The 12874-nt window shown below is 52.1% G+C and overlaps 1 protein-coding gene across 35 annotated transcripts in view; it reads left to right on the top strand.

Moving 5' to 3' along the window:
* Positions 1 to 12874, top strand: part of MAP4K4 (mitogen-activated protein kinase kinase kinase kinase 4) — a 159804-nt gene that overhangs the window by 88396 nt on the left and 58534 nt on the right. For all 35 annotated transcript variants that reach the window (XM_081156186.1, XM_081156211.1, XM_081156191.1 and 32 more), the window contains 4 exons: positions 5834 to 5959; positions 7199 to 7309; positions 10906 to 10996; positions 12523 to 12653. In XM_081156186.1, the coding sequence (XP_081012312.1) occupies positions 5834 to 5959; positions 7199 to 7309; positions 10906 to 10996; positions 12523 to 12653 (459 nt within the window). The remainder of the gene's footprint in view (positions 1 to 5833; positions 5960 to 7198; positions 7310 to 10905; positions 10997 to 12522; positions 12654 to 12874) is intronic.

Below are 12874 nucleotides of genomic sequence, written 5' to 3'. Positions count from 1 at the left end.
CGCATGCCCAGGTTGTGGGCTTGGTCCCCAGTAGGGGCCGTGCACGAGGCAAGTGATGGATGTCTCGCAAAATATCAATAAGAACATTTAAAAAAACATAATATATACCTTAATTTAAAAGTGCTTTATTGCTTTGAGTGGTGGGCACACACTGCATTATACAGATCATGTGTCATTGAAATGTACACCTGAAACCTATGTGACCTTATGAACCAATGTCAACCCAATAAATATAATTTTAAAAAGATAAATACATTTTTGCTAAAAATTGCAAACCATCATCTGAAACTCTAGGGCATCAATCTTTTGGGGGGTGGAGGGTGCTGCCTCGACGCTGATGGCTGTGACTGGGGATTGGGTGGTGGTGGCTGAAGGGGGAGGGGGGCGGCTGTGGCAATTGTCTAAAAGAAGACAAGTCAGGTTTGCAACACAACTGACTCTTCGCGAACTATTTCCCTGTCGCACGTGACGCTGCTTGATAGCATTTTATCCACAGTAGAGCTTCTCTCACAGTTGGAGTCAGTGCTCTCAGACCCGCAGCTGCTTTCTCAACTCAGTTTACGGGATCTTTTAAATCCTCCATTGTCATTTCAGCGTCCTCACAGGGTCTCCGCCAGGAGGGTATTCATCTCAAGAAACCACTTTGCTCAGCCATAAGCAGCTCCTTGTCTGCTAAAGTTTTGTCTTGAGATTGCAGCAGTGGTCACGTCCTCGGACTCACTTCCAACTCTAGTTCTTATGCTGTTTCCACATCTGCAGTTAGTTTTTCTCTGACGTCTTGACCCCCCCCCCCCCCCAAGTCTTCCATGAGAGCTGGAATCCACTTCTTCCAGCTCCCTATTAATGCTGATATCTTTACCTCTTCCCACAAATCACAAGTGCTCCTAATGGCATCTTGAATGGCTAATCTTTTGCAGAAGGTTTTTTATTTATTTTGCCCAGATTCATCAGAGGAATCACTCTGCAGCAGCCATAGCTTTACAACGTGTGTTTCTCAGTTGAGGGCTTTGGAATCCCAGAAGTTCCTGGATTCAGGAGCAAAACTGGAGAACATGTCTTTTTGTCTAGAATGGGTTCAAAGTAGTGCTTTTTCCTTGAGCAAGTTGTCACGAGTGTCGATTTTCATTTCAGTTATGTTCTATAATTTTTCTCTTGGGTTTTTATTCTGAGACTGATTGATCTTGGGGGACTGGGGCTGATTAATTTTAAAGAAGATGACATCCCTTCCTCTGACCAGGTTCTGCCACCTGAATTTTGTTCTAAAATCTTTTCCGCACAGTTCAGTTCCCCTTTGGTTGAATTGTCAGGAAATTTAAATTATATAACTTTTCATGTGTCTGAGTCAAAAAATTTAATTTTGATTAATTTGGTTATTTTCTTTCTAAATGTATATTTATTTATACATTTTGGTGGTGAAACCTGCCAGAGATATTTGCACATCTCATTTAACAGCCCAGCCACAAGGAAGCACCCTTCCTTTTTCGTCCCGCTGTTAATAGCAGCCCTAATTCCTAGGGGGGGATGCGGGGGCGGGGGGTTGGCTCAGAACATGGCCCAGTCCTTCTGGATTCTTCTTGTTAGGTTCTCTGAAGGCTGCCTGTCGAGAGAATGTAGATAACAAAAGTTTAAACAACATTTTAAGGAGTCATCTGAAAAAAGCACTAATGACAGGCACTCCCGTGTGCTCAGATGGTGGGGTGGGCAGGGCTTGTCATGTGACTCGTCCACAAACCGGGGCTGCTTTTGAAAATTACCACTATCCTGATGTTCTCCCGCCCCCAACTTCAGGCAGCCAAGGAAGGCGGCAGAAGAGTCCTTGCCTTCCATCTCCCAGCCTGAGACAGACCTTTTCTATGAGATTTTACTTCCGCTGGTTGGCGTCCAGAATGCTAATTGGCATCGGCTGCATTAAACCCTTAAGTGGTGTAGCGGCTGCCTGGCTGCCTGTCACCGGAGAACGCCGGGGGGCCTTGCCTGTCTTTCCAGAGTGCCCCCTCTCTCTGTTACCCTCTCATTTGTATGTGATTGTGGCCTCCCAGGCAGGAAGATGAAGAGCCAAGTCTCTTGGACTCGCCTGTGGGCAGGGCACTTGTAAGCTTGTCACGTCCATCGTCCAGCCCCGCTCCCTCTCCTGTGGAACTTGCGGAGTTTTAGTTCCAGCCTCCCCGGGTCTGCGTTCTGCTGTATTCTGAGACTAGATGAGGTTTGGGTGGTTGGTGGTGTGTGTGCATTTAAATGTGAGGTTGAGACCACCGAACTTGTGTGTGTGTGTTTTGTTTTGTGTGTTTTTTTTAAAATATATCTTTATTGATTTCAGAGAGAGGAAATGAGAGTGAGAGAGAGAGATCGAAACATCAGTGGTGAGAGAGTCATTGATGGGCTGCCTCCTGCACGCCTCCGACTGGGGATCGAGCCCGCAACCCGGGCATGTGCCCTGACCGGAAATCGAACCCTGATCGCCTGGATCCTAGGTCGATGCTCAACCGCTGAGCCACGCCCGGCCGGGCTTGTGTTTTTTTTTTTAATTTTTAAAAATATATATATTTTTTATTGTTGACAGTATTACAGATGTCCCCCATCCCCCCGTTACCATTACCCTACCCCCCCAGCTACCAAACTTGTTTTTAACTAATGTCTAAAGGAGGTATGAACTCAGAAGTTGGTTCATTCTTACTCTAAAGACCACATAAAACACCGTATTAATAAGCATTAGTCATAACTAGGATTCCAGCTGTAGCTGTCTCCAAGCCGATGGCAGGTCCTGCATTTCCGATGCTTTCTCTCCAAGGTGGGCCCTCATTAGGAAGTGGCAGTGAGGTGCCAGATGCCTCTTCATTTCATAAGGTGTGTATTGGTCACCTGTTGTGCCCGCAGCAGCAGGAGTGCTCTAGGCCACGGTTCCGTTGCATACGGTGTGTGCCTGCCTGCAGCGCCCTGGCTCCGGGACGCGCGTGGCCCAAGGGCGCTGGCCACATTCGCCAGTGGGCACATTCAGTGTGTTTCACGGGATAGTGCCAAGCTCAAGCCTGTAAGAATTTTTAACTGTATAAAATGTGTAAGAATGATAAGTTGGTGGACTTGAAACAAAAAAAGAAACAGTACAGAAGCTAGTGGACAATCCTGTGTTGCTCAGGAGGGGTCGCCCTGGAGAAAAGAGGCAGCACCTGCCCGGCCGCGAGTGAAACCTGCTGGCGGAGCCGCCTGGGTGCTGGGGCCACGGAGAGCTCGGCGCGTGGGGAGCGGGAGGTGGGCTCCTGGGGGTTGAGACGGCGAGCCTGCTGCCAGCCAGATGCTCAGAAGTTAAGGGAGGGACTGGCTGCTCTCACCACAGAACAGAATTACACCCAGTGTTTTTAGCTCCCCGCTCTCACGCAGCGTTGGTGTTTTTGTATAGTCTTCATACCCAGGTCCTTGCAGGGTTTCTGATGAGTATAAAAAGGGCAAACAACCTCATCCCACTTTCTCCTGACCCAGCTGCGGGACAGTGAGGACACTGGGTCTTACTTTCCAGGCCCCGGTGTCCCAGGAGCACACCCCATGCCTTCCCGACACGGGCTCGCTTATGGCATCGGCATGTGCCGAGCCCTGTTAGGAAAATCTGTCGTCTTGACGGCCTCGCCGGGGCTGTGCCCGGCTGCTCGGGAAGCCACAGGTACGGTCGGGAGCGGCTGTGGGGCCTCAGAAGAGAGCGGGTTCCCGGGCCAACAGGCCGCGTTGCCTGGTCACCGGGCGTGCACCGTGCGTGTGAGGGAGGGCCTGGGAAGGGCAGAAGGAAGGCTTTCTGGTGGACTGGGCCTTCTCTTCTGTTTGGGGCCTGCTTCTTTCTGCCTTTTGCTAGTAAAAATTGTCAGCCTCCATTTGGTATACAGTTCCTCTGAAGAAAGACCCCAGGTAGATGGGTGTTACTCTGTAGCACTAGCCAGGCACACCCGGGCTTCGTTAGCTTTAAGGTCATTGTCCTGGTTGTCAGCGTCACGTGTCACTGCCACTCAGCACGGCCATGGTGGAGTCGCGGGCGGAGCCGTGCGCACTGGGGCGACTCCCGGGCACAGGGCTCGGAGGAGCCACCGTGCAGGCTGTTCTATGCACTGCACCTTGGCACGTGGCCGCTTGTATTTGCCATTGTCACCTCAGACGCCACACGGCAGCCATGCCTGTGGAACACGCTGTGATGTTCTCCTTTCCGGGCAGCCTGGCGCCACCATTGGAGTGGCCGCTCTGGGAGGACTACCCGTTTGTTCTGCGTTTGGTTCTAACGCGGTTGTTGTACAACTGGAAGTTACACTTTAAACGATTGTTTCTTCTATTTTTTTCATTTGGTCGTCATTAGTATCTGATTAACAGTGTTGCAGCTTTTATCTTAAAGAACAGTATTTGCAAACAAAACTCACTTGGGTCTGTGGGTCCTTATGAGTGCCTCACAGAGGGCATGGGCCCTCGGAGATGCCAGGCTGTGACAGTGGGCTCCGTGTGTGTGTCACCCCCTTCCTGTTACGGTGGCCCTGCCCGTCCCCCCGTGTGTGCCTGCGAGCAGTGCCCTCCCACGCACGCCGCCTCGTGGGGCACACGTGCACCCGGATGCTCAGAAACCCGCGTCTTCTGAACAGCAATTGTGCGTGGAACGAACGTGTCGGTGCAAACAGTAGGGACGTTTTAGGAAACCCGTCATCGTTTCCTTTTGAAAATATATGTAGTAAAGGGAACCCGGTTATCAGATTCTTCTCAAAATCTTTTTAGTTTTCCTCCAGCCAGCCAAGGCTGATTTTCTCTCCTGCAGCTTCTCTCTCCTGTCTCGCTTCAGTTCTGCTTCCGCCCCCCCGATGCTTCCTGTTTGCGGTCGCCTGGCAGAGCCCTCTCCCTGTGCCACACGTCTGCAGCGAAGGGCAGGATGGGCTTGCTGTCGGCCTCCCGCCCAGGGCTGGCCGCCCTCTGCACTTACAGGGCACCGTGTTTCAGTTGTCAGACCTGTGTCGGCCTCTTGCCTTCATTCCTCCTGTGATCGTCTCACATACACCCTGCATTTCTTCCTCTGCTCACCTTTTTTTATAGAGCAAGAGGCTGGAGAGGAGCTAGTCTAGACCAGCCTGCTGTCCCCCAGAGGTGTCTTGTCACTGGGGCTCGCTGCACTCACCTGACGCTTTTTGGGTGGTGGCGTCCCACTGGGCCTGCCTTGCCAGAGGGTGGGGTGTGGGGGAGGCTGCCGGAGCCCCTCTCCTCTGCCGCACGTGCCCAGGCGGTGTGTCCACAGCGGGTTCTAGGAAAGAAATAGCCTTTGGTTGAAGTTGAGTATCAGTCAATTCCCCCCCCCCCTTTTTAAAATAATATATCTTTATCGATTTCAGAGGTAGGAAAGGAGAGGGGGAGAGAGAGAAAAACATCAGTGATGAGAGAGTCATTGATCGGCTGCCTCCTGCTCGCCCCCAACTGGGGATCAAGCCCACAACCCGGGCATGTGCCCTGACCAGGAATTGAATCGCGATCTCCTGGATCCTAGGTCGATGCTCAGCCGCTGAGCCACGCCCAGCTGGGCAGTCAATTCTCTCTTTTCTCCCATTTTTATAGTGAGCCAGCTGAGGTCCACAGAAGGGGAGTAAGTTGCCTGAGGCTCACCCTGTCCGTGCAGGAGCTGGGCCCCAGAGCCCTCTGCCCGGGCGGCCCACCCCCTCACCCCCACGCCTTGTGCGCACCTCGCACGCCCATGATCGCATTTCAAGTCCCCCGTTCCTGCACGGGGACACGGAATGGACTGGAAACCTCTGTTGCTGCCTGTGGGGAGGGGGAAGTAAAGTCACGCACGTTACTCAGAAGCCACACGTTTTGTTTTTGTCTTAAGGATGAAGAAGAAGAAATCAAACTGGAGATAAACATGCTGAAGAAGTATTCTCACCATAGGAACATCGCGACGTATTACGGTGCCTTCATCAAAAAGAGCCCTCCGGGACACGACGACCAGCTCTGGGTGGGCGCGGGGTCCTCGCCTCCCGCGGGGTCCTCTGGGCTGGTGGAGGGTTGGGTCGGGGCCTCCCGGGGGCAAGAGAAAGGCGAGGCAAAGAAAAGCCAAGTCTGCTGTGTGCCTTGGGCGGCTGGGTTGACATTATACTGACGTTTATTTTGATGTTGATCTCACCTTGCCTGGAAAAGAGTTAAATTTGTGTTTTGGGAATAAAATGGCATGTTTTAAAAGGAGTGTAACCAAAGAGCAAGGAAATTAGGAGCTTGAAAATAAAAGCAGAAAAGTACGAACTTAACGTACGGACATAACATGGAAGCTGAACTGAATGCTTCTTTCTTTATCACCTGGAAGCGAGAGACAAATCACAAGAAAGCAAACTTACGTCAGTCATTTTTAATAGTACCGGTGATATAGTTCATTAGAAACAATAAATTCCAGGGAAATTTCTGGGCTTGACACATGCAAACTTTTCTCTTACTAGACCCATTTATGTTCAAGATGATGAAACAGATACTGTCAGAAATATGGTCATCACGTTAGTTATGCCCGAGGTTCTGGAGTTAGAAAGCAGGAAGATAGATTAATACTGCTCCTAATTTTAAACAAAGCCATTGTAGGGAATTTGCAAAATTAAGAAAATTCAAGGGAAACAGTTACTTTTCATTTCCATTGCCCAGATGTCATCATAGTTAAAACTGCAGTTCAGTTGATTTTTCTAGGTGCTTTCAAAAACATACTTGTGTTCATGTTGTTCAAACATTTAGATATAGTATATAATGTAGTTTTAAAAACTATGTATTGCTTTAAAAGAGCATTTCTCTTTTGTTCTAAACCCAATCCACGTAAAATAGTTTGGGAATCATAATAGTTTGAATTTGGCAAATGAGAAGCAGTGTTAGGGAGTATTTGCATCCGATTTCTGAGATTGGGCTTGATATGAACAGAGTGGTTCCCCCCATGCCCGCGTGCTCAGGGGAGAGAGCCCTCAAGAGCCTCTACACGGGGACGGGCTATGGGACGTCAGAGGCCTGCGGTCTCCTGCACCAAATGCACACAGTTAATAAATTGGATGGTGACATGCTCTCAGTAATTTGAATGCCTCCGAAATGATCCTGTTCCCGGATCTTCAGGAGGGGCCAAAGGAGACCGGGCTGTGTGCCCCGACTCCTCTTGGGTGTGTGCTGCTGGGGATGCCGCCCTGCCTGCTGGGGCGTGTGGGTCACTGTGTGCGCTTCTGCCCTGCAGCTCGTCATGGAGTTCTGTGGCGCTGGGTCCATCACAGACCTCGTGAAGAACACCAAAGGGAACACGCTGAAGGAAGACTGGATAGCCTACATCTCCCGAGAGATCCTGAGGGTAAGGGCGCACGCTCCGGGCCCATGTGTGGCCTTGTGTTTCGTGTTCATTTTCCTTGCACCAGTTGTAACTGGACAGATTTTCTTCTTGACACCCAGGGGCTCTTTGATAGTTTAAGCTACGTCATGGTTTTGATCTAAAGAATCAGAGTATCCTGGTAAGTATCTAAAGAAAGTAGATTTACACCAGAATAGAATTTTCTGCATCTCCAGGTGATAAGGAGGAATTCCCAGTGGAGGAGGGAAACGGTCGCTGCTGTTTGATGCGGATCCTGTATCTGTCAGTGCGCTGAGTGCTGGTTTCAGAGTCGTCTTGTGGACTTGGGCCTTAACTGTTAGAGCCTGTTGCAATATTTATGAGGACAGGCTCCACTGTTAATGTTATTTATAGCCAATTAGAAAGTTGGCTTATGATCTTAGCGTCAGTTTCTGAGCTGCTGTTACAGCAGCTTCTGAATGATTCCCTCCAGCAGCAGAGCCGTCCTGCCGACAGGCGGAGGCTCGGTGTTGTGGGCTTGAGACGTCTTGAGTTGCCTGGCCTGTTTCAGGCAGCCAGCCGGCTTTTCTCACTTACCCCTGAATCACAACTCAAAGGACGAGGTTGGGTTTCGTTTACCACCACATTTGAAAAATAAGACTATAGAGTTGAACTGGAATCTAATTGTTATTCTTCTCTCGCTAATAAAAAAATTTGTTACTTTATTTTTTATTTGTAGGTAAATTTACCCCCATTTTGATATTGAAGTTTCATAGAGGACTGCAGGTTAAAAAATGCCATGTAGAATTCATAGAGATAGGTTTTAATTTCTTTTTATTTAGATATTTTACACAGCCCTTGACAATAGGAAATTCCCTTAAGAAAACCAGTTGTGGGAACGAGGTGGGGAAAACCATTGCTTTATAATCACGGTCAGGTTTTATTATTGGAACATCAGGGCTCTGCCTTCACGTTACTCCCGGGAGCAGAGTCTGAAAGGTGGGAAGAAGTGCTCCCCGAGCCACGGTGGAGGAGCTCAGGGTGCAGTGTGTGTCGCCGTGGGAATGGAAGCCTGAGCCTGGTGGGCAGGCGGGGAGCCCTGGCTAGGACTGTGGGTGCTGGAGTTCGATGTGGGTGTGAGCCCCGCCCCGCTGCCTACCTGCTCTGCACCCCTGGCTGCCGCCCGGGCTTCAGGACCTGTTTTCTTCATGTGTGAAGGGCAGGCGCCACGCGGCCTGTGAAGGGAGCACCTTATGAGAATTAAGTGGGCTCGTGTGTAGGGATCCTTTCCTGCAACGTGTGGGGACACAGCTAATTCTCACTGAGTATTAGTGGTCATTCCTCTGCTGCGAGCACACCCTTGCGGACCTTCCTGCGTGGCTTCCAGGGCAGGGTTTCTCAGGCAGAGAGCTAGGCTTCAGTGTCAGTGTCCGAGGCATCAAACGTACTTCGGATGCGTTTCCGAGACTGTGCTTTCGTGTGCACAGGCCAGCGTTGCGGACCCAGCGTCCCTAACAAGTGTCTTTCGCGACTTTATCACCACTGGCCTCAAGCGGCATTTAACAGCAGCCCAGGCTGTGGGAGGCTTGATGGACATCTTGCTGAGGGGCAGCGAGTGTTCCCACCTCCGTGAGCCCGTGAAACCAGAGCTTCCTTCGTCTACAGCGGGAGTTGCCTGTGACAAAGCCTCAGTGGGCTTGGAAGACGGCCCTCTGGGAGAGCCCGGGCCCGCGAAGCTGGCGCGGACGCGCGAGGGAATCTCGCAGTCGGGGTGAAGAGCAGGCAGGGCACTGGGAAGGGAGCGCCCAGGAGGGGGAGGCAGCTCCCCAAGCCTGGGGCACGGCCGCGACTCCGCAGCTGCTCCTCTCCTCGGTGGCTGTTAACTCAGGCTGCTGCGGGAGGCCCCTCGAGGGAGAGCCTCGGGCGGGCGTGTGGACGCCCCGGCTGCCCCGCCTCCCGAGGCCGGAGGTTTAGGACCGAGCCAGCCCGTGCGTTCCCGCCCCCACGCCGGGCTGCGCCGCAGTTACAGCCACGCATTTCGATAGAAACCAGTATTTTCTGTGTACTGGGGCACTTGCAGCCTTTTGTAACCAATACTGAAGGACAGCCTTTGACCGCTCCTGTTCCCTGTCACGAAGGAGATGTGTTCCTGTGCGTTTGGATCTGTCTTCCCTGCCTCTGCTAAGAGGAACTGTGGGAGTCGCTGCCACACGGGATTACCCCGTCCCTCCCTGCCGGGCGCTTCATGCGGGAAACTGTGTCCCCTGCTCAGCACAGCCCGGCCCAGCGGCACTGTGCTCGGTGGCCGCCCTTGGCACTAGCACAGGGCAGGGACGTTCCTTACGTACATGGCTCTAAGGGACAGAGTCCAGGTCACATTTGTCTGAGGACACTTGGGTATTTGTGTTTGGTGCTAAGATGATGCTGTAAAAGTGTCAGAAGAGATATGTGAAAGGTATAGAATAAATAATGAATGAAGGAATAAAAGTAGGAAATACAGGTATGGAAGAATTAGGGAGCGACATAGGTTTGTCTTTTGCTGTTCAAAGTTATTTCGTGCTGAAGGGAGGGGCTTCCTTCCTAACTGGCGCTGCGGTGCCGTGGTTTTTGGTGGTCTTCCCGCCCAGCCAGTGCTCGGGTGCAGCACGCGTGGCCCGCATGGCGGGAGGGGAAACTCCCGTCAAATGCACGGTCCCAAGTGGGCAACTGGGAGATTGTTTAGAAACCACTGTGCTAGGAAGACGAGTGTTGTAGAGTGGCTGTTATGTTTAATTCATGGCCTACACAGTCATCGTAACAACAAAACCCACAAAAAATTAAGCAGGAAAATTAAACCCTAATGTTTAATCTTCACCTTTTGAATTGAGCCCTTTCAGAGTGAGTAGGTTGCTTGTATCTAAAGCAGACGGGCTCTCGATTTGGCTTCTGTAGCTAAAGATGGAACAAGTAAATGAGTTGGGAGAATGGTGCATTTTTATCTTTTAGACCATATTTGGGTACAAAACGTGGTTGTGTTCTTGCTCCACCTGTCCTAAGAGACCTGCTCTTGGGCTTCCTTCCAGATGCAAGGTCATCAAAAAGCACTACATGCCAGTAGGGTTTATCTCTTTGGGAAAGAAATACTTGAACACAAAGGTCTTTTGATGGCAGAATTACTTTACACTGGTAGAGGTGGGATTGACCGACAGTGGCAGTCGGTCACTGTGTGCTGTGGAGGCCAGGGTCAGGTGTTAAATCCCATGCCCCTCTTCCCTCTCCCCTGGGATGTGTCTCACTCGAACATACCGTGGCCTCATCCACTGAGACATAGATGCGCAGCCTGGGGAAGGCCCCACCCTGTACACAAATAGCACAAATTACAGCAGAGCAGGCACAGGGGCAGCTGGGACTTGGAGTCGCTGCCCACAGGGGCCTGCCCTCGAGTGGGAGGGTGGGCGCTTCTCTCTGTCTGTGGTCTTATGGGTGATGTCTTCCTGGAAGTGCACTGGGATTGATTGTATGTTCTAAATGTGGTTCACAGAGCTTTTGGCCCACACGTGCCCTTTGTCATCAAGGCTGTGTTCTTGGTTATTTACTTATGGCGGGAAAGCACTCAGGTTCGGGTCTTTCTTCCTACCCAGGGACTGGCGCATCTTCACATCCATCATGTGATTCACCGGGATATCAAGGGCCAGAACGTGCTGCTGACGGAGAACGCCGAAGTGAAACTCGGTACGTGGAGGCTGGCACAGGGTCTGGTCCTCGCACCTGGCTCGGACCAGCAGCACTCCCTTCCCTGTTTGCACGTAGCCAGAGCTCAGCCTGCGGCCCACACGCTCTTTCTGCCCCGTAACGGTGGGAACTGGGCTTGTTGCTTCGCCTGGCTCCCCCTCCCGCCCCTCGTGCTTCTCCCTCTGCTCTGTTCCCTGTGCAGTGGACAGACTGGAGTCTGAGTCAGATCAGGGCATTTTCCTACTGACAGACCATTAATGGCTTTCTGTTTTATTTTGAATAAAGTCCACATTTCTTACCATGGCTCATAAAAAGCCACGGCCCCTGCTGCTTTTAAACCTCGTTTTGTGATGACCCTAACTTTACTTTTCTTCCTCAGTCACTGATTTTTAAGTCCCTTGGAACTTGCCGCGGGGCCTTCTCACATACTGTTCCCAGTCTCAGAGCTGCAGCTTTCCCTCCTCCTCACGGGCCGTCCCTGACCCTCTGGCCTGTGTTGGGTACCACTGCTTGTTCCTCCATAGTAATGTTCACAATTTGTAATTGTAAAGCTATTTGTTTACTTATATTTCTGACTCCTTTATGAGAGTATGAGTTCTGGGGGTGCAGCTGCCAGGGTTGACCTCTTTGTGGGGTGCCCTTCTGCAGCACCTAGCGCCATGCCGTGAATGTAGTAGGTGCTCAGTACACGTGCGTGGCTGGGTGGGCGGGCGGGGCTCAGGGCCGTCTTCCTGGAGATGGCCTTGCAGTGGCTCTCGCACTTCTCGTTTCCCTCGCCTGCACCTGGACTTGTTCTCACCCCACTTTCATATAATACCTCTCTCAGATTTTTAAACAGAATTAACATTGAGTCTTCTTCCAGTAAGGCATCACAGAAAAAACTCTTTATGCTTATACGAGCCTAGTTCCCCTTTAAAAACTTGCGGGCGCAGTAGTTACACTTGAGAAATAAGGTCTTCATTGCTGCTCTCTGCACGGGGCCTGCACTTGGCCATCTGCGGAGGACTAGTCTGCCCGATTGGAGAATCCCCTCAAAGCTAAGAGTTGGCGCTCAGATTGTCCTCATTCCTGACCGCGCACAGGCTGTGTGCTCCCCGCGTGGGCCCGTGTGCCAGGGCTGTGGCCGTCTCTCGGTAGCCGCTTGGTGACCGCCTGCTGTGCTGCCCAGGCGGCGGGACTGCACTGCCTGGCCTGCGAGCCTGTCTCTGGGGCGTGCGCCCCGAGAGCTGGCGGGGCGTTTCCCGAGGATGAGCGCAGACGGGAATCGCGCCTGTGACTGAGTACCCCGCCCTCCGTAGGGGAAGCGCGGGGGGCGAGCAGGTCCGGGCGCCCCCCCCCCCGGCTGAGCGCGGGCTTGTTGGCCCTGCGCTGGAAGGTTGCTCCTCATGTTGGGGACCTTGAGGTTCCCGTCCACAGGGTGTTCACAGCTTCGGTTCACCCTGAAGACACTGCGTCCTCCCCTTTCTTGATCTTGTCTTTTACTTGTTTGTTCGTTGTGTTTTACTTTTCCTTTCTCTCCCCCCCAGTCGACTTCGGGGTGAGCGCTCAGCTCGACAGGACTGTTGGGAGGAGAAATACGTTCATAGGCACCCCCTACTGGATGGCTCCTGAGGTCATCGCCTGTGACGAGAATCCAGACGCCACCTATGATTACAGAGTAAGAGGCGCCCGCTCGCTGGGCCTTCGCTGGGCCCCTGCCAGCCCTGAGTGGTGGGGCTCTGCCCGCAGGCCGTCCACCCCGCCCTCCTGCTCCCTGGGGGATGTGGGCGCCCTGTCGCAGGTGCAGCTTTGCCAGCACAGCATTTAGAGGCCGTTCTCTGTGCATTCCGCATCGCCGCCTGTCGTCCTAAGTCATGCAGTTTCCGGGGCAGCCAGGGT

The sequence above is a fragment of the Miniopterus schreibersii genome, assembly GCF_964146895.1.
Source record: "Miniopterus schreibersii genome assembly, chromosome: 13".
NCBI lineage: Eukaryota > Metazoa > Chordata > Mammalia > Chiroptera > Miniopteridae > Miniopterus > Miniopterus schreibersii.
This window is presented reverse-complemented; position numbering and strand designations above follow the sequence as displayed.